Source organism: Protopterus annectens, chromosome 3.part0, assembly GCF_019279795.1.
Source record: "Protopterus annectens isolate FY-2018-M chromosome 3.part0, PAN1.0, whole genome shotgun sequence".
NCBI classification, from domain to species: Eukaryota; Metazoa; Chordata; order Ceratodontiformes; family Protopteridae; genus Protopterus; species Protopterus annectens.
This window is the reverse complement of record NC_056731.1, coordinates 1709975228-1709993829: the sequence shown is the minus strand read 5'-3', so window position 1 is coordinate 1709993829 and position 18602 is coordinate 1709975228. Positions and strand designations below refer to the sequence as shown.

The 18602-nt window shown below is 41.3% G+C and overlaps 1 protein-coding gene across 2 annotated transcripts in view; it reads left to right on the top strand.

The window, feature by feature from the left end:
- DCDC2 (doublecortin domain containing 2) overlaps positions 1-18602 on the top strand; it is a 1207165-nt gene that overhangs the window by 745828 nt on the left and 442735 nt on the right. For both annotated transcript variants that reach the window (XM_044065744.1, XM_044065743.1), the window contains exon 6: positions 874-928. In XM_044065744.1, the coding sequence (XP_043921679.1) occupies positions 874-928 (55 nt within the window). The remainder of the gene's footprint in view (positions 1-873; positions 929-18602) is intronic.

The following is an 18602-nucleotide window of genomic DNA, read 5'->3' as shown; positions in this document are numbered from 1 at the left end:
TTTCATCCTGTACCAATAATAATTTATCCACTTAGTGCTTTACCTGTTTTCCTAGAAATGGAGATACATATTCCTTTTTCCTTTCAAAATGCATATATAACATACACTAATTTTTAGTTATTCTACTCATATAGCTTTCTTTCCACCCTTAAATAATATTTGCTTCCCTTTTTTTTCTAACAGATCCTCACCATTCTCCAGTAAGCCCTTACATTCCTGCCTTCATATCCTTCTGTTTTCCCCCCACAAAGAATAGGGGAAATTTCTCTGGTTCCCTGCCCAAAATTCTGGCCTGACCTGAAGAGGCAGGTGGAAGAACTAGCATGGTTAACAAAAATAAATAAATAAATAAATGAGCAAACAAATAAAGGCTATAATGCAGACAGAAACATGGTGAACAGCTTTGTGGTTTTACATAAGTTCACTCCCCATGTAGTAAATGAACTTCTGAGTGAATGTATATATTATGCATAAATACAATTAGTTATTAACAGATTCCCATAGACCTGTTGTTGAATTTTCTGCTGTAGATAATCCACAGTTTCTACACTTGTTCTCTGACTTTAGAATAGAATTTGCATGCAAGTTGTTTGAATACATTAATATCATATTACTCTATAATATGACATGTTTGCAGTCTGACTTTATGGAGCAACTGCAATGCAAGTAGCTGGAATCTAGGGTTAACCTTCTACCATTTATGGATTCCATAGAAGCACTTAACTTTCATTTTTATTACTGTATTTCTAGTTGCTGCTGTGACATGACAGGGCTAATAGTATTGACACATACATGATTGATACACAGACTTTGAGTGCTCAGTTTTTAAGGTACTGAGATATTTTTTGTTTGTTTGTTTGTTTTCCTTCCTAGGTCAAAAGCTGCTTCCCTACCTCCAATCACTGGATCAAATAAATACAAGGACGGGGTAAGCATCAGTCTCTGTTTTCTGATTTTTTTATGTTTTTGTATGTGTGTGTGTGTGTGTGTGTGTGTGTGTGTGTGTGTGTGTGTGTGTGCGTGCGCGCTTGTGTAGAGACACACAAGCGCGTGCCACTTTGAAGGAACATCACTTTACCTATGAAACACTTTTGGGTAAATTCCTTTGACCTGTGGTCTAAGGTAATAACTGCAACCTGCTTAAGCTTATATCGACCCTGATTAGAGTTAGAGTATATTATGTTATATAGTAGTCAAAAACATTTTGGTCACAATGAAATAATCCCAGGGGCGGCCTGTGATATTGGACTGCAGGGCTGCAGCCCCCCCCCCCCCCCAGCTGTGTGAGTCCCAGACCTTCGCATATGCATGCTCGTGACATTTCCTGATATCCAGACTGCTGATCCGGAGCATGCACACAGAATCTGGACTGCTGCTGAGACAGTCCGGATTAGGAAGACAGCATTCAAGAGCAGAGATCCCAAAAGTCTATGCAGAGGGTGGTGAGGGTGGTGAGGGTGGCTTTGAAAATCTTGGGCACAGACCTCTCTTCTATTCAGGAGCTTTTCTATATATGTCTGTATATGTATATATATATATATCTATATATATATATCTATATATATATATATATATATATATATATATATATATATATATATATATATATATGTGTGTGTGTGTGTGTGTATATATACACACACATATATATATATATATATATATATATATATATATATATATATGTATACACATATATATATATATATATAGATATATATATATATGGTTCTACCTCACTTCAACGACACGCCGGAACATCGACACGGAAATCGCGAGCCCCAGAAGATCGACAGTGCAGAAGACCGACCTGACGGATGAAAGCACCGACACCGAGGATGCCGAAATGGGAAAAGACTGTGTAAGTATGCGGTAGTGACAGACGTTAGGGTGCGAGTAAGGTAAGTGTGGATAGGGGTGGGTTAAGTGAGTTAGGGTTAGGGAGCGGGTCAGGTAAGTGTGCGGTAGTGATTGTGTTTGGGTTAGGGGCGGGATAAGTGAGTTAGGGTTAGGGAGCGGGTCAGGTAAGTGTGCGGTAGTGATTGTGTTTGGGTTAGGGGGGATAAGTGAGTTAGGGTTAGGAGCGGTCAGGTAAGTGTGCGTAGTGATGGACCTTAGGGTTAGGGTTTGGGTTAGGGTTGTAGGTAGTTGTGTATGTGAGGTTTAGTGTGGGTTTGTAGGGATTTTGGTGTGCTTGTGTTGTGTATGCGGTTTTTGGACGGGGAATGTGTTTTGTTTGTTGATTGTGGTGTGTGAAGTGTATGGGGTTTCGTGTTTGTGTACCGTCGGTTATTTCGTTGTCGGGCATGTGGAATTTTGTGTTTTTGTACTGTCGGTTATGTGGTTTCGGTGATTGCATTGTCAGTGTTTTGGTGTTTCGTTTATGTGAGGTAGAACCATATATATATATATATATATATATATATATATACATATATATATATATATATGTATATATATATATATATATATATATATATATATATATATATATGGGTCTGGGTTACAACATCGACAGATGAGAATACCGACAGCGAAAAACACCGACGCGGAGAACAGCGAGATGGGGAAAGGATGTGTAAGTATGCGGTAGTGATGGACGTTAGGGTGCGAGTAAGGTAAGTGTGCGATGTTGACGGTCTGTAGGGGTAGGGGTGGGTTAAGTGAGTTAGGGTTAGGGCGCGGGTTAGGTAAGGGTGCAGTAGTGAATTTTTTGGGTTAGGGGCGGGTTAAGTGAGTTAGGGTTAGGGCGCAGGTTAGGTAAGGGTGCAGTAGTGAATTTTTTTGGGTTAGGGGCGGGTTAAGTGAGTTAGGGTTAGGGCGCGGGTTAGATTAGTGTGCAATAGTGACGGACCTTAGGGTTAGGGTTTCGGTTAGGGTTGTGGATAGTTGTGTATGTAAGGTTTAGTGTTTGTTTGTTAGGATTTAGGTGTGCTTGTGTTGTGTGTGGTTTTTGGTCAGGGAATTTGTTTTGTTTATTGGTTGGTGTGATGCTGTGTTGAGTGTGTGCGGTGTCGTGTTTGTGAACTGTCGATGATGTGGTGTCGGTGATGTCGTTGTCGATGTTATGTGCTGTCGGTGTTATAACCTAGAACCATATATATATATATATATATATATATATATATATATATATATATATATATAGCATCCTCACTAGCAGCTTCATAGCATGGGTTGACAACTGCACAGTTGCTGGGAAGAAATTACAAATTACAGAGGGTGGTGAGGGTGGCTTTGAAAATCTTGGGCACAGACCTGTGTTCTATTCAGGAGCTTTTCTTTACAAGAGCAAGAAAGAGAACATACAGAATAATGGCTGATTGAACCCATCCAGCCCACTAGTTCTCACAACTTGCATCTGGAAGGACGTACTACAGCTTCTGCTGTAGGACTACCAGATTCAGAAACAGTTTGTATCCTACAGCTGTGAGACTTATTCACTCAGACACCAATCATAATACCTGATACATTGAAGCCTCTTTTTTCATTTAATCCTGCTGCTCTGAGCAATTACCACCAGCATTTCTATTATGCAACATGATGGCTATACTGAGTCACGCCTAAGGTTAACAAGTGCAATATGGTAACTAAACAGCTACTATTCACTAGTTTCAATTTATTCTGTATCTTAACAGTGAAGGGCTTTGGTGGTGAGTAATGATTTATTATTTATCTTTGGATAATGGGTATTGAGTGTGTTCATGTAATGTGAACTACCTCTTGCATGTCATATGTGTTATTTTCTTTCTTATGTTATTCTTTGATACTGCTGTTATCTATGTTATTTTCACTGCATTTCTCTCATGAGCTGACATTTGTAATTTTGTTTAGGCTGCACTTGTGTGATCCTAAATGACAATAAAATGTCTTTGAAATCTTTGAAATGTATATATATATATATATATATATATATATATATATATATATATATACATACACACACATATATATATATATATATATATATATATATATATATATATATATATATATATATATATATATATATATATATATATAGATCTAGGACGTTTGCTTGAATGAGCAAACGTCCAAATCCATAATCACCGGACAGACTTTAATGAAAGCGTTTTTATCGAAAAAGCGCTTTTGTTAAAGTGTGTTACAAAAAAAATAAATAAATAAAACACTACATTTACATTTTAGCAGGGGGGCTTAACCCCTCTGCACCCCCCACCCCCCTACTTTAATATTCTCCCTCCGAGACCGCACTACTGTGGGGAAAAGGGAAATTTCCCTTACCTGCACCATAGTACAGCCTCGGCAACATGCATACCTACGCAAAAGTGCTTCTTCGGTGAAAAGCACTTTCGCATATGTATGCCCGGCCTTTTGGGTTTCGGTCATTTGCTCATTTGAACAAACGTCCAGAACCCATAAATATATATATATATATATATGTGTGTGTGTGTGTGTGTGTGTGTGTGTGTGTGTATGTGTGTGTGTTGTCTCTTATGGTAAGGAATAGCACCCCCCCTCTACAAGAGCCATAGCTGAAAAGTGTGAAAAAGGACTGCTAACAAAATCAGGATGTATGTTTTTTTAGATTACAGTATTGTTTGCACTGATATGGAAACCATGTTTACATCTTCAAACAGTTCCTCTGAGGAAGTGTTGGCAATCAGGTGCTTCACCCCTCGAGTGTAATAGATATCGGTTGGCTCCATGGTGCTGAGGAATAAAACCCTGACTGTCACAAAGGTGATCCAGGTTTAACTCATGCTCCAGGTGCTGGAGAAGCTAGTTATAGGCAGAAGCAGCATGATGAGGCAATAGCTTCTCACCTGTTCCAGGTGGAGTGCACTGAAACATACTGGAACCTCAAAGTTCATCCTTGAGCACCAGAGGTGATAATGGGGCTGAGCTGGGCAGCAGTTGCTATAAAGTAAGGTCAGTAGACTAAGTGGGACATATCACCATGTAGGTGGGGGTTTCTTGCTTATGGTGCCCATTGTATGCCCATCACATGGAATAACCCAGGTTAGGGTTGAAAGCAGAAAATCAATCCAAAAAATGTTTAGCATGTGATTTAGTGGGGTTGGCTCTGCCTTGTTTTAACTATTTTTAAAGCAAAAAACTCACTGTATGCCACTGTATGATGGACTCCCAGTGTAGCTGTTCCAGTCTAAATGGATTGTGGTTTCCTTTCTCCATCAGAAATTCTGAAGTAAGATCTGTAAGGCAGATTCTTCTGTGTGGGTCACAGCAGGGAAACATCTCATGGTGTGGATCAATGAGTGCAGGAGTATTTAACAGCAGACTCTGGGGGAACCCAAAATCAGGGGTGGCAGTACCTAAACAAAAATTTTGATGAGAGAGATATGCAATTAAAAATATGCTAGAAGAAAGGAGTGCATGCATGGACTGCAGTACTGATCACAAGTGCTGTGACTGAGACAGCCAATAATAAATATATAAATAAAAATAAAAATAAAATGCAAGTTGGAGAAAAGTAACAGGAATGGAGACTCCCATATGGCTTAATGATCTGCAAAGCATTTCTGAAAAAGTCATCAAATAAAATGAAGTCAATCAGTATGCCACTGGGCCCCCCCTTTGACACATACATGCAGACGGAAATGAATTTGGTAATAATAAATAAATTGAAGCAGTACCATTATTCTACTCTGTTGGGACATAAAGACTCAGAAGCAAAAGCAAAACAGTCATCTGAGTGTGGATGGATGGGGCAGAGGACATTTGGAGTGAGTGTCTGATGATAGCTCATCCATCCAGGGCGTGTAAGAAAGGTAGCTTGGCTCACTGCTTTGGTGGTACCTACAGGAATCAGGTGTCTAGCATGCCCATGCTCCTAGCTGTGTGCCACTTGATTAGGACAGTGCATATAAACATAAGCATACATGCATTTCCTGAGGCAGCTACACTGGAACTTGCAAGGCTGCTGCAGTACAGGGGGAGAGGGCAGTCCACAGGCTCTTCAAAATGGCCCACTCTGTAATACCTGAACCTTGACTCCACTTGGGAATGAATGAACTGGAAGGCTGCTGTTCCAACAGAGGAACAAATGAGCCAGCCATTCGGCTGTTCCTGCAGCAAGAATAACCCAGTGTGTTACTCAGAGAATAAATTCCAGAGCTGTGTACTTGGATATAGCACTGTAATGCAGGAAGACTTGGAAAAGCAGAAAACAGGTTATCATTGCAAATCTGGTGATTAAAAAATGGTAGACATGTTTGTATTTGCAACACAGATCTTAAATTTGTGATAAAAATACAGCAAAGTAAAAGCATAGCTGATTCAAGGTACCCTCTGCTGTGAGTGAAATCAGAGGTCTCTTTCCAAGACAGTTGTTCTGAGATATATAGGTTTTATGTCTGGGTACACCTAATCCTTTTTGTATCATTATTCCAAGAGAGAAGAGCACTTCCAGCCTCATCCTGCCTTGTTTTTTCATGCATTTACATTTTGGATATTAATCCTCATATGCTTCATTGGAAAGTTACTGCATTTGAAATCTAAAACAATAAGACTTTTGAATGTATCTTCAGTCACCAAATTACTAGGTATGACCTTTGTAGGAGCTACCTGTACTATCTGTGCAAGCTATATGACATCAAGTCTTGATGAACATATTTGAACATCTACCTGGCTGCTCACCGTGGGTTAAAGGAGAAGTAGAAATCTTTCTTGGACAGTAGCAGTATGACTTCAGTGGAGGAGATCAGCAGTAGGGTCCCAAGTATGATCCTGTGTAGGAGTTAAGAGAGATAGAGGACAGGAGAAAAGGAAGAGAAGCCACAGGCAAAGTCTGAGTCTGTTGTAAACTCCAGCATTTTTTTAGCTTGCAGACCCTAAGGGATGGTGAGTTTCCCTCTCACCTATTGAAGGGTCATATCTGTGCCTGTCATCAGCTGAAGGCAATGAGTATGACTTAAATGGTGCAACCTGGCAGACGGATCTTAGGTTGAAGACTGGGGGAACGAGTGCTTCCAAGATTGTGTTTTAGCTTGCAGCTAGATAGTCATCTCTCTTGATATGGATCTTTCATTCCCTAGGGCATGCCTCTGCCCCTGGGAATTTACTCCTTCCATTTTTGGATGAAGGGCTCACCAACAAGGCTTTAATGGAAGCCCTCCTTTCCCTGTTTGGACTATTGTTATGCTTACCACTTATTTGCATGGAGGGGTATATGTGAATGGATGATGGACTGCACATTTAGTTAGTATCAGTTGATGATAGTGCAGGGTCTTCTGCAGCTTCTTAGTCACAAGTGCCACCTTTGGTCAGTGCATTCCCTTATGCTTGGCATCTGCCACTCACCCTAAAGCCTGCACCTGTAGTTTCCTTCACTGCAGTCATGTAAAAAGAATACAGTTAGCCCCTTATGGAGAAAGAGCTAGGAAGCTTTTTCTCCCTCCCCAAAGCTCTTTTGGGCAGGGGAATCTGAGGAGACTCATATTTCTCTCTCTTTCTTTCTGAGTTAGACAGGGATAATGACTCTTCTTATTTTGTCAATGGCACAACTCTGAATGTCTTTCCCATTGCAGAATCCCTTCCACTTATATAAACTTGCATGCATTGTTTGGTGGTCTCTATTCTTTCTTCCATCAAGAGGCTTAACTAACCTATCATCATCAACACCCTTTTTCCATTTTATACAATGGCTCACGGTGTCATATTAACTGCCACAATCTCTCTTGATTCAATGCCACTCTCCTGCCTTCTTTAACAGTCAAGCCTGACCATCATAGTTCTTCTCTAATAGGATCCACAGGTTCTGCTTTAGAAGAGCGAATGATCAGATGATCGAATGCTGTTAGAGTGAACACTACATGTCGAACCAGCAAAATAGCATATGGCTGGAACAGGAAATTTTTTCCCAGGGAAAGAAATCACTGGACCGGCTGAGTTGGGCCATTTCCTCTACTGTAGTGTGATCTCGGAGTTGGTATATTTAAGTAGGTATGGGTGAAGCCCCCAATTTATTTATGTTTAGTGTTTTGGTTTTTTTTTTCTTTTTTTGGGAACAGAAATTTTTTTTTCCCTGGGGAAAAAAAAAATCGCTGTTTTGGATTTTTGACATTTAAGGGTCGATATAACAACGTTCGATCATCTGATCATTCGTTGTTATAATGTGGACCTGATCCACATACCCCTTTGCTGGATGCTTTTGTTTCCTCCTGCCTTCTTTGTCTCCACCCCAAATCTTCTTTACCAGATTCTCTTTTGCTTTCCTGCACATGTGCCTGAACCATGTGATCTGTTCTTTTTGACCTTCTCTGTAGTTAGAGCTACTTATGGCTCCTGCTCTGATATCCTCATTTATTCATCTGTCCCACAGTGTGTACCCTATCACCCATCTCAAGCAGTTCCTCTCCATCACCTCTAACTTCCTCACCTGCTCTGCCTTCAATTACCAGGTTTCTGTACCAACCAGTAGTACTGGTCACACCACTACTATTTTGTACCCCTTACTTTTCAGCTTCTCCTCAGTTTCTCCTTATTCAGACTTTTCCCATTTCCTCAACCACCCTTCCCAGACAATTGATGCTTTTAACCTGTTCCACTAATTTCCCTGTTATCCCAATGTTTTTCTTTCATATTTCCCCATTTGCCGCCATTAACTGTCTTATCTGTAATTTTTCGCCCCCCCTGTGCCTTCACTTTTGCTTTTCATTCCCTATCACTTGATGAAGTTTGTGTTCACAGTCTGCCTGTAATGCCACACTGTCTGCATACAGCAACTTTGTTGATCTGTCCCTGACATTCCTGTTTGCTAATGTATTCCATCACCAACATGAACAACAGTGGGCTCAGAATTGAACTCTGGCACATCCACTCCCACTGGAAACCCCCTCAGTGAGTCCGATCACTGTTTATATTTGAGTCATTGGATCCTTGTATGTAGCCTGCACTGATTTTCTAATGTTTCTTGAAATTCAAAACACTGAAGGACTGCCAAAGTCAGGTTTCATGGCACCTTGTCAAATGCATTTTCCAAGTCTAGGTATGCCCATTTGAACTAATTCCTTATCTCTCATTTCTTCTCAACTATCTGTCACACTGCAAGAACTGGGTTGGTTGTACTGCATCTTCACCTGAATCTGAACTGCTCATCTGCCAAATTACTTTCTACTATTCTGCATGTTCGTTTATCAGTCTCACACTACAGAACTTCCATGCAGTGTGACAGGAGTTTGATACCACAGTACTGCTCAGAGTTGCAAATGTCCCCTTTGTTCTTTTACACTGGCACTAGAATGCTTATTCTGTAGTTATTTGGGATACTGTTTTCCTTCCATACTGCTGTGAGTAACCTCTGGAGCCATTTCTCACCTAACTCACCCATCAACTTGATAATATCTGCTGTGACATCATCTAAACTTGCTACTTTCCCTCACTTCCTTTTCCTTAGTGGTGGTCTCACTTTTTCTTGGGTGGGCTTCTGTACTTCTTTCATTGTAAGCTGTGTCTAGAGCAGTAAATTTAGTAGTTGCTGGAAGTATTCCTTTCATTTTTATCTGTTTGATGTCCTATGGACTGGTGAGCAGGTTGCTGCTGGCATCCTTTATGAATGGTGTCTGTTTGACTTTATCTTTCTGTCTTTGCCTTATAATCTGATAGAGTTTATTTGTGCTATCTGCTAAGCCATTTTGCAGAAGCCTGTATAGAACCTCTGATGCCTTGTTGTTTGCTATTGCAACTGCTGTCTTAGCCTGTTTGTTAGCCAATAAGTATTCCATCTTAGCCTGGTCCATCTTTTCCATCTCCCACTTTTTCCAGCACTCCTTCTTCCTTTTGATGACTTCCTGGACTTCTGCATTCCATCACCAGCTTTCCTTACGTACCTTATTTTCATACCTGGTGCAGCCACATATCTGTTTTGTAGTCCTTACACATGCTATTTTCCGGCACTGCCATTTTTCTTCTTCAACTCCATCTATTTCCTCTTCATTCAGAGTTACTAGGGCTCTGAATATTGCCTTGAACTCTTGCCCTTTCTCTCCAGTCATCTTCTAGATCTTCAGCTGAGTCTCTGTTGACCTTAGCGCCTTCTGTGGCCACTGTTTGCAGTTGATTTTGGCAACCAGTGGTTTATGCTGCTGGTTACGTTTCACTCAGGATGACTTTACAATTGTTGATTCCTACTCCAGTCCCCCTTCCTTACTAGAAGAAAGTCTACCTGAGTTGCATGTTGGCCACTTTTGTATCTGACCTCATGACTGTCTGTCTTGCTTAGACCATGTGTTAGCCAACATCAAGCCATTTGCCAGACAGCAGTCTAGAGTGGCCTATCCTTCTTTATTCTTGTTGGCCTAACCATGTGGACCCAGGAAGTCCTCATATCCTGTTATGTCTTATGATATGTACATTCAGATCCCCATTATCAACACCAATTCATGCTGTCCTGCTTTATTTAGTAGGTCCTGCAATTGCTGCCCAAATGGACTCTTTTTCTTGCTATCACAATCCTGCTGTGGGACATAGGCTGAGATTATGAATACTGCCCTCTCCTTACTCTGGAGTCTTACTCTGGAGTCTTGCCATGAGCTTGTCACTAATTCTGGTAATATCCCTCACTGTCTTCTGAACCTTCTCCCTTACCACAATTCTCACATCTTTTCTAGTCCATATTCCCCTGGATTAGTAGACTCTGGACCCAAGCCAATTGACTTTGCTGAACTGCACTTTCATCTTGCTTCCTGGATGCAGAGGATGTGCAGCTTCTTCCTTACCATCCTCCGTGTCCTACACTTCAAAGCTGCTTCCTGTTAGTGAACTTATGAGTGTAGCAATCCTTAGTTCATGTCTGGCAGGTTGATAAGTTTTACTTCCATCTTTTGCGCAACAGAGCTATCCCAGATAACCATGGGCAATTGGATATCAGATAGCCAGTCATTAGATTATTGACCCTGTGCTTTTTGGCCAGCAGACACTGGTCAGTAGAGGCACATAGACCCCTCCCACCATTAGCATGGCTCTTCAACTGGAAAATCCCCACGCACATGACCTAATCAACTAGAGTCAATATCTTACACCATCAAGTGGACACAATCCACAGTCTGTTATCTGTATTCTGTTGCCCACAGTTCAGTTATTGGATAAGTTTGAGGAGGAGGCACCCAACATGTTTTTGTAAGATGGGAGATACCACACAGAGATACATGGAGAACATACAAATCCCACACAGACAGGCACAGTGGTACAGCAGTAGCATTGTCACCTCACAACAAGAGGTTCTCTGGTTCAGTTCTCATCTGGACTGACTTCTGTGCAGAGTCTGCATGTCCTCCCTGCATTTGTGTGGGTTTCCTCTATGTGCTCCAGTTTCCTCCCACATTACAAAGACATGCATCTGGAGTGTTTCTCCTTGGGCCTCCACTGAAAATTGGCTTTGTTCCAAGTCGGACTTTCCCAGTTAACAAATGTTAAATAAATGATGGGCAAGATTGAATCTTGAATCTTGTGCATGGGAGTCAAAGACCTTAACCGTTATGCCAAATGTGTCCATTTGGTATTAAAAAGAGGAGTCTTCAGTTACTCCATTTTTGATAACTTTCCTTTAGAATGACACTTTTGCATCTTGAAAGCAACCTCTCTCAAGTCCTTCTGCTCCTAGAAAAAGGAGATATTTTTATAGGCCCACAGTTGAATGGCATGCTGAAGTGTGTAGGCATGCCAAGGTAGATTCTTATGTTATTGATTTAATTTGGTACATGGCCTAGCAACCCTATCATGTTGCCTCAGTCTCATCAGAAGAGGAATCAAAAACTTTACTCAGCTTTATGAAGAGGATGCCCACCTCTACTACATTAATACTAAGAGTGGATAATTGTTTTTCTTACCTGTCTAGTTTCAGTTCCCTTTATTTGATCACAAATTGGAAATACTGGTTGAAGTCTCACATTCTGTACCAAAAGGGTTGATGGAAAAATGCCCATGTTTGGCCTCTTCATTTGAGTTACACATAACCCAGACCATATTTTTTGTCTACCGATACAATGGTTAAAGCAGCAGCCACTAGTAAATGTCACACTAGATGCTTCATCTAAGACTGCTTTCCTTTCAGGATTGACTTCATCAGCATATCCTGGTTGCCTCTTTCTGGGTAGTGTATGTGGGGTCTTCTTCAATGTATGTTCATAGAAGATTATTGAGGTACACCAGAACAGGAGAATTATGCTGTCTAATAGAAAAGGTACTTATATATTCTCTCCATCTCCTTTCTGTTTAGCTAGGCTATCTTATGCTTCCAAAAAAAGAGAAGACCTCCTCACAAATTGAAGAGACCACTAAAGACTTAACTACTCCTTTTCCCTTGATAAATCCACCTAGTGGGCAGACTTTATATGAGCACTACAGCAACTGAATACTGGCAACAATGCTCAAAGGGTCCAGTTTTCTGGGTGTACCCCGGCCTGCATAGCAGTCACCCAACACAAGTGAGATTTGAAGGTGATCGGAAAAGAACATAACTTAGGGCTCTTTGATACCACTATGTTGAGGGTTTCCCTGAAGGAAGACGTGGTGTCAGCTAAGCTGCTACAACATTCCTCATCTCTGTGGTTGTTAGATGACATGTAGTTGTGTGTTCTAGCCCTGGAAGTCGAAAGCAGCTCTTCTTCTCATTTCTACTTATTCAGAAGAAAAGGCAGCAGGGTCACCCCATCTTGGACCTCATTAATTTCAGAAAAAGTGATAAAGCAAGTTTCATATAGTGACTCTCCTTTCCTTGATGCTGCTTTAACTTCAGGGAGTTTATGTGCTATTGTGTACACAAAGAACACCTGTTACCATGTTAACTTTGAGGATCATCTCAAGACATTCCTGTGATTTACTGAGGGCCATCTCCACATCCTTTCTCACATTATTTACTGACATTTTGTAAATTGTGGTGGAGGCCTTAATAGAAATGTTTTTTTTTTTCTAATATTCCCTTGTGTAGATATGTGGATAATAGTAGCCAGTTTGGGGGACTCCTTTGCGGAGACCCTGTCTTGGACTCTGCTACTGTTACAGTCCTTCATGGTGACCATAATTCAGACAAAGTTGACTTTGCCGCAGATAAAGATCTTGATCTGACCCTGTGAGAGCCATTTTTTCCTCAGCTGAAGATCTCAGAAGTTCTCTTTTTAGTATCCTAGGTGAGAATGGGTCATCTATGCATTGTTGAAGAGTAATTTGGTGAAAATCTATTAATGGGGGTGTGACAATAGGAGGTACTGCCAGCACAACTAGCTGGAATTTTGTAAATAATTATATGTCATTTGTGAATATCAAACTGATTTATACAAGATGCTTGTGTTACAAATCTATTAGAACTGTATGTCATGCATATGTCAAACTGATTTGTACAGATGTTTGTGTTGAAAAGGTATTTGTAATATGCTTGTGTTTGAAATGTATCCACAGTGTGCCCTACTGGAGAGAAGAGAAATGTACATGCACTATTGTAACTGTTTAAATGTACATGTTTTAACAGAGGAAACTGGAAGGTTAAACTCAGTCCAGCAAACTTTAAAAATATATGAAATTAAATCACTTTACGGGCTAGGCCATAAAGATGCTATCTCATAGGTTTCAATGCAGCTAGAGACACAAAGTCTGTACTAGGAAGCTTTTTGTATTGTCTTTGGGGTGACCTACTTACTTCTTTGGAAACATGGAGGTATGAAATTGTTTTATGACTTCCAGCACCTGCCACAGATCTGAGCAAAAGCTCCTGTAGGTGTATTTGTTCAGGTAGGTATTAAATCCTGGTAAACGAATAAAACGACAAACTGGAAAATGAAAGAAAACTCTGCCACGGCAAGTCATCGAAGTAAAATCAAGTAGTTTAATGATACACAGGTAATTTTTGTTTTAAGCGCTTTTCGTTTGCCAGACAGTTTCTGAAGAAGTTTGCTTGGCTGGCAAACGAAAAGCACTTAAAACAAAAATTACCTGCGTATAATTAAACTACTTGGTTTTACTTTGATAGCTTGCCATGGCAGATTTTTCTTTCAGGTATTAAATCCTGCCAGCTTCCAGCAATGGGAGTTTGCATGTGAACTAGAAGTCAGATGACTAGAACTGATGTCATTCTTCAAACTATCCTGGAAGTAATATTTTAGATATTATTCTGAGAAGTCTCTTATGAGACTGAACATTCTGTATTCTGTCTTGGGCCTGACAACAAGAATGACCATTCACCACATCATCTGCCTTGCTTCGTTAAGTATGTAGGGAATAGTAATTCTCTTAAATTCAGTCAGAAATATAGTGAAGCTTAGTTTAGATATTGTTTTTCTTTGTTTGTCTGAGTCTGTCTTTCAGTGTTGGTTTAAATATTTCCAGTGATTTTGAACTCTGATGTCACTGTGAAGAGATATTTAGTATTGTCTTGTTCATTTATTATTTATTATTAAATATATTTAGACCTTTCATTGTGGTTAATCTTTGTAGAGATATTTAAGTTTGGAGAGTATTTGCATATTTATTTGGTGATGCTGTGTGGGCCACTCCTAATACCCTTGCTCTTGGTCAAACTACCATTTGTATTAGTATTAATATTACACAATATAATTGGACACCCTTTGTTTAGGGCCTTAAAGTAGCTGGCAAGGGGTTCTGGTGGCAGTGATCACTACTTTATAGTATGGGCAAAGGGGGGCATAGCTAGTAAACCTGTGCCAGCCTTTCCCGTGTGTGTGTGTGTGTGTGTGTGTGTGTGTGTGTGTGTGTGTGTGTGTGTATGTGTGTGTGTATGTGTGTGTGTGTGTGTGTGTGTGTGTGTGTGTGTGTGTGTGTGTGTGTGTGTGTGTGTGTGTGTGTGTGTGTGTATACAAATCAAATCTCAAACAGTGTGTATGTGTGTGTCAGTTACTTGTGCAGGAACACAAAGCACTTGTTGGACAGATAGAGTGCGGGAGGACTTGACTTGGAGCCCTGGACTGTGCCAGTGGGTAGTCTTATTGGGGATCTGGAGAAAGAGAGAGGACCCACTGACTGTGTTCCCTCTGTGCTCTTAAAGGAAATTGTGCTTGATTGTGATTGACGCAGAGAGCTGCATCTGGAGATACTGTGTTTGTACCTGTTATTCTCCCAGTGAACATTCCCTGCCGGTGCCAGGGGTGAGTATGGAGGCTCCTTGATTAGTGCCCCAGAGGTGGGGCAATGCAGGTGGTGATAAATTATAGGAATTGCTATCCGGTGGAATTGTCAAGGTATCAAACAGTGTGCATGTTCAAATTGGCATTTGATAATGACTGTAATGTAGTATGAGAGATGAGAGTAATTTTCTGTTTTTATGGGTTTCTACTATCTCAGAGATGGTATATGTAAGTTTCAAAGTGTCTGTGTGTGTTTGTGTGTGTGTGTGTGTGTGTGTGTGTGTGTGTGTGTGTGTGTGTGTGTGTGTGTGTGTGTGTGTGTGTGTGTGTGTGTGTGTGTGTGTGTGTGTGTGTGTGTGTGTGTATGTGTGTGTGTATAAGGGGGGTAGCCCCCATGTCATTGTAATTGTACGTGGATATATGGTGTGCTGGTAGCAATTCCTATTTTTTATATATTTTTGCTGGTTGTTTTAGTGATATTGGAGTTACTGCTGCATTGTGAAATAGTCATTTTAATATCTTTTATTTGGGATTGCTGCATTCCTTATTTTGTTTACTGGAGAATGTTCAAATGTATGTGAGGAGTATGCATTCAGAATAGTTCTACTTTGTTTTTCCTTTTGATTGTAATTGGTTGATGGTTTTGATTTCAACCATAATGGGTTTTGATAACATGACATAAACTCATAAGGGAAAAGAGTTGACTGACGACTATAGATTTTGAGCAAGATGAAGGCAATCTAAAACTCTGAATTCATTTGCAAGAGTCATGGATCATATCGAAGCTTCGGAAACCATCCAGGTGCAACTAACCATAGGCAAAACTGCTCTACAAATTGTAGCATGCTACAGGCCACCCTCTCAAACTCAGGAACCCCACACAGCCTTCCTGAAGACACTGGAGGGTATAAATGTATCTCCAAACACCATCATATTGGGTGACTTCAACTACCCGAATATAGACTGGGAACATTACTCAAGCCCTAACTTTCTAGCCCAACGGTTCCTGGAGTTCATAAATTCAAATGCCATGGAACAGCTAGTCACTGTTCCCACGAGAGGAGAAAATATACTAGATCTCATTGTCACAAACATGGGGACAAAATGCTCCACATCGGAAGTATATCCCTCATTGGTGAGATCTGATCATAAACTAATCTCACTGGAAATCCACATCCCGCCCCCACCCCAAACAAAAAAGACCACAGTGAAGAACTTCTCTAAAGCAAACTTCACTACTCAAGACTGGTGTGGTATCCTTCAAGGCCCCTGAGCCAGTGGAAACCACAACCCAAGCTGTGGAAGCCCTTACAAATGCCTTCTATGAACACCTCCAGGACTGCATGGATCAGGCAATCCCAAATAAAACCAAGACTCTTTCCACAAAGGGCAAACGTCCAGTCTGGTGGACCCAAGCCATTAACAAACTTTACAATAAGAGGAGAAAGCTATTACATGATAGAACAAAATCCATAAAAGGGAAGTCACCCCTGATCATTATTAGTAAAAAATACGAGCACTCATAAAATCAACTAAGGCCAATTTTGAGAGAAAAATTGCCATGGATTCAAAGGACAATCATAAGGCCTTTTTCAGCTATGTTAGGAACCTGGGTGGAAACTCCCAGATATGCTCAGAATTAGTCCAAAATGATACAAAAATCACTGAACCCACAGACATTGCCAACATACTGGCAGACAGGTTCAGTGCAAACTTCACCCCCCTCCCCTAAAGGAGAGATAACTATCCCAGCCGAGTGTAGCCTCCCAGACATCTCAAATGCGCAGGTGAAAGCTGCTCTCTCTAAAGCTAAAAACACAGCATCAATGGGACCAGATGGTGTCCCCGGCTGTGTGCTACACGAGCTAAATGAGGAATTAAACCCACACATGAGGCAGCTGTTTAATCTCAGCCTTACCACAGGATACGTGCCCAAGGAGTGGCGTACGGCAACTGTGGTCCCACTCCAGAAAGGCGGCGCCTCTACGGACCCTGGTAATTACCGCCCCATAAGCTTAACAAGTCTAGTCTGCAAAGCTATGGAGAGGATCATAATGGAGCTCATAAACAAAGATATAGGGGACTTGCAGACATTGGACCCGACCCAGTTTGGCTTCGTCAAGGGAAGATCATGCCTTTTGAACTTGGTCGACTTCTTCGAAACAGTCACCAAGGCCATTGATGAGGGAAAGGCAGTCCATACAGCCTACCTTGACCTTGCAAAGGCTTTCGACACAATACCCCACTCGGGTATTGTAGAAAAACTTACCAGCTTAAATGTAAACCCATATGTCACAAGATGGGTTGCAAACTGGCTTAAGGACAGAACCCACAGGGTTAGAGTTGCTGGCGCTATGTCAGACTCCAAGCCGGTCACAAGTGGTGTCCCACAGGGCTCGGTCCTTGGCCCCCTATTGTTCGGCATCTACTTCTCAGAAGTACAGGCCAACATGGGAGGACTTTGGCTGACAAAGTTTGCTGACGACTGCAAACTGGGCACCATAGTGGAAAGTGCATCGGACACGGATATCCTTCAGAAGGGACTCACGGAAACAGATAGCTGGTGCCAGAGCCATGGCCTGAAGTTAAACGCCAAAAAATGTGTAGTCATACCCTTCGGGAAAAACAAGGTAACCCCAAGCTACCATATAGGTGGCAATCCACTAAGCACAGAAGAGGTTATCAGGGACCTGGGGACCCAGATTGACAGTGGCCTTTCTTTTGACACTCACGTTGCTAAAGTGGTTAGAAAGACCTTCTACATTGCCCACCTGATCATGAAGGGATTCACATCCAGATCTAGTGAGGTCATTGTTCCCCTGTACTCTTCACTTATCAGACCAATGATCGAGTACAATGCCCCATTCGGGATGTACCTCACCCGACATCTGCAGCAATTGGAGACACCCCAAAAGTTCCTCACCAAAAGGATAAAGGGACTCCAAAATCTGTCATATGCTGCCAGATTGAAGAAACTCCAGCTCTATTCAGTCGCATACCATCTGCTCAGAGGTGACATGTGCCTGACATACAAGGCCATGTCCAACCCGAAATTAATGGACATGCTCCACCTCAAAAAATCCAAATCCACCAAAACCACTAGAGCAAGCGACTTAAACCCTAGCACGGATATAAATAGGACGTGCTGGAGGGATAGATTTATCACTCAGAGACTCCCTATGCTGTGGAATAAAATCCTGGTCCATGTGAGGCAGAGCACCTCGCTGACTCTGTTCAAGAGAAATCTTGACCTGTGGATGGGAGATCGTAGGTTTACCCCTGGAATCATCTCTGTGTCACTGCTGGACAGAGGCACACCAAACTAATGGGCACAGTATTTTTTCATATAAGGGGTGGCGTAAGCCACAAAAATTTGGGCTAGGCTTATAAATGCCTTAGGGCAGATAGCCTAGCATAAACCTATGAACCTATGAACCTATGAACCTATGTAGTCACTGGCGAACTAACAACAGATTCATTGGAATCCATGTTCTGAGTAGGCCTTTAAGGCCTGAACACAGGCCT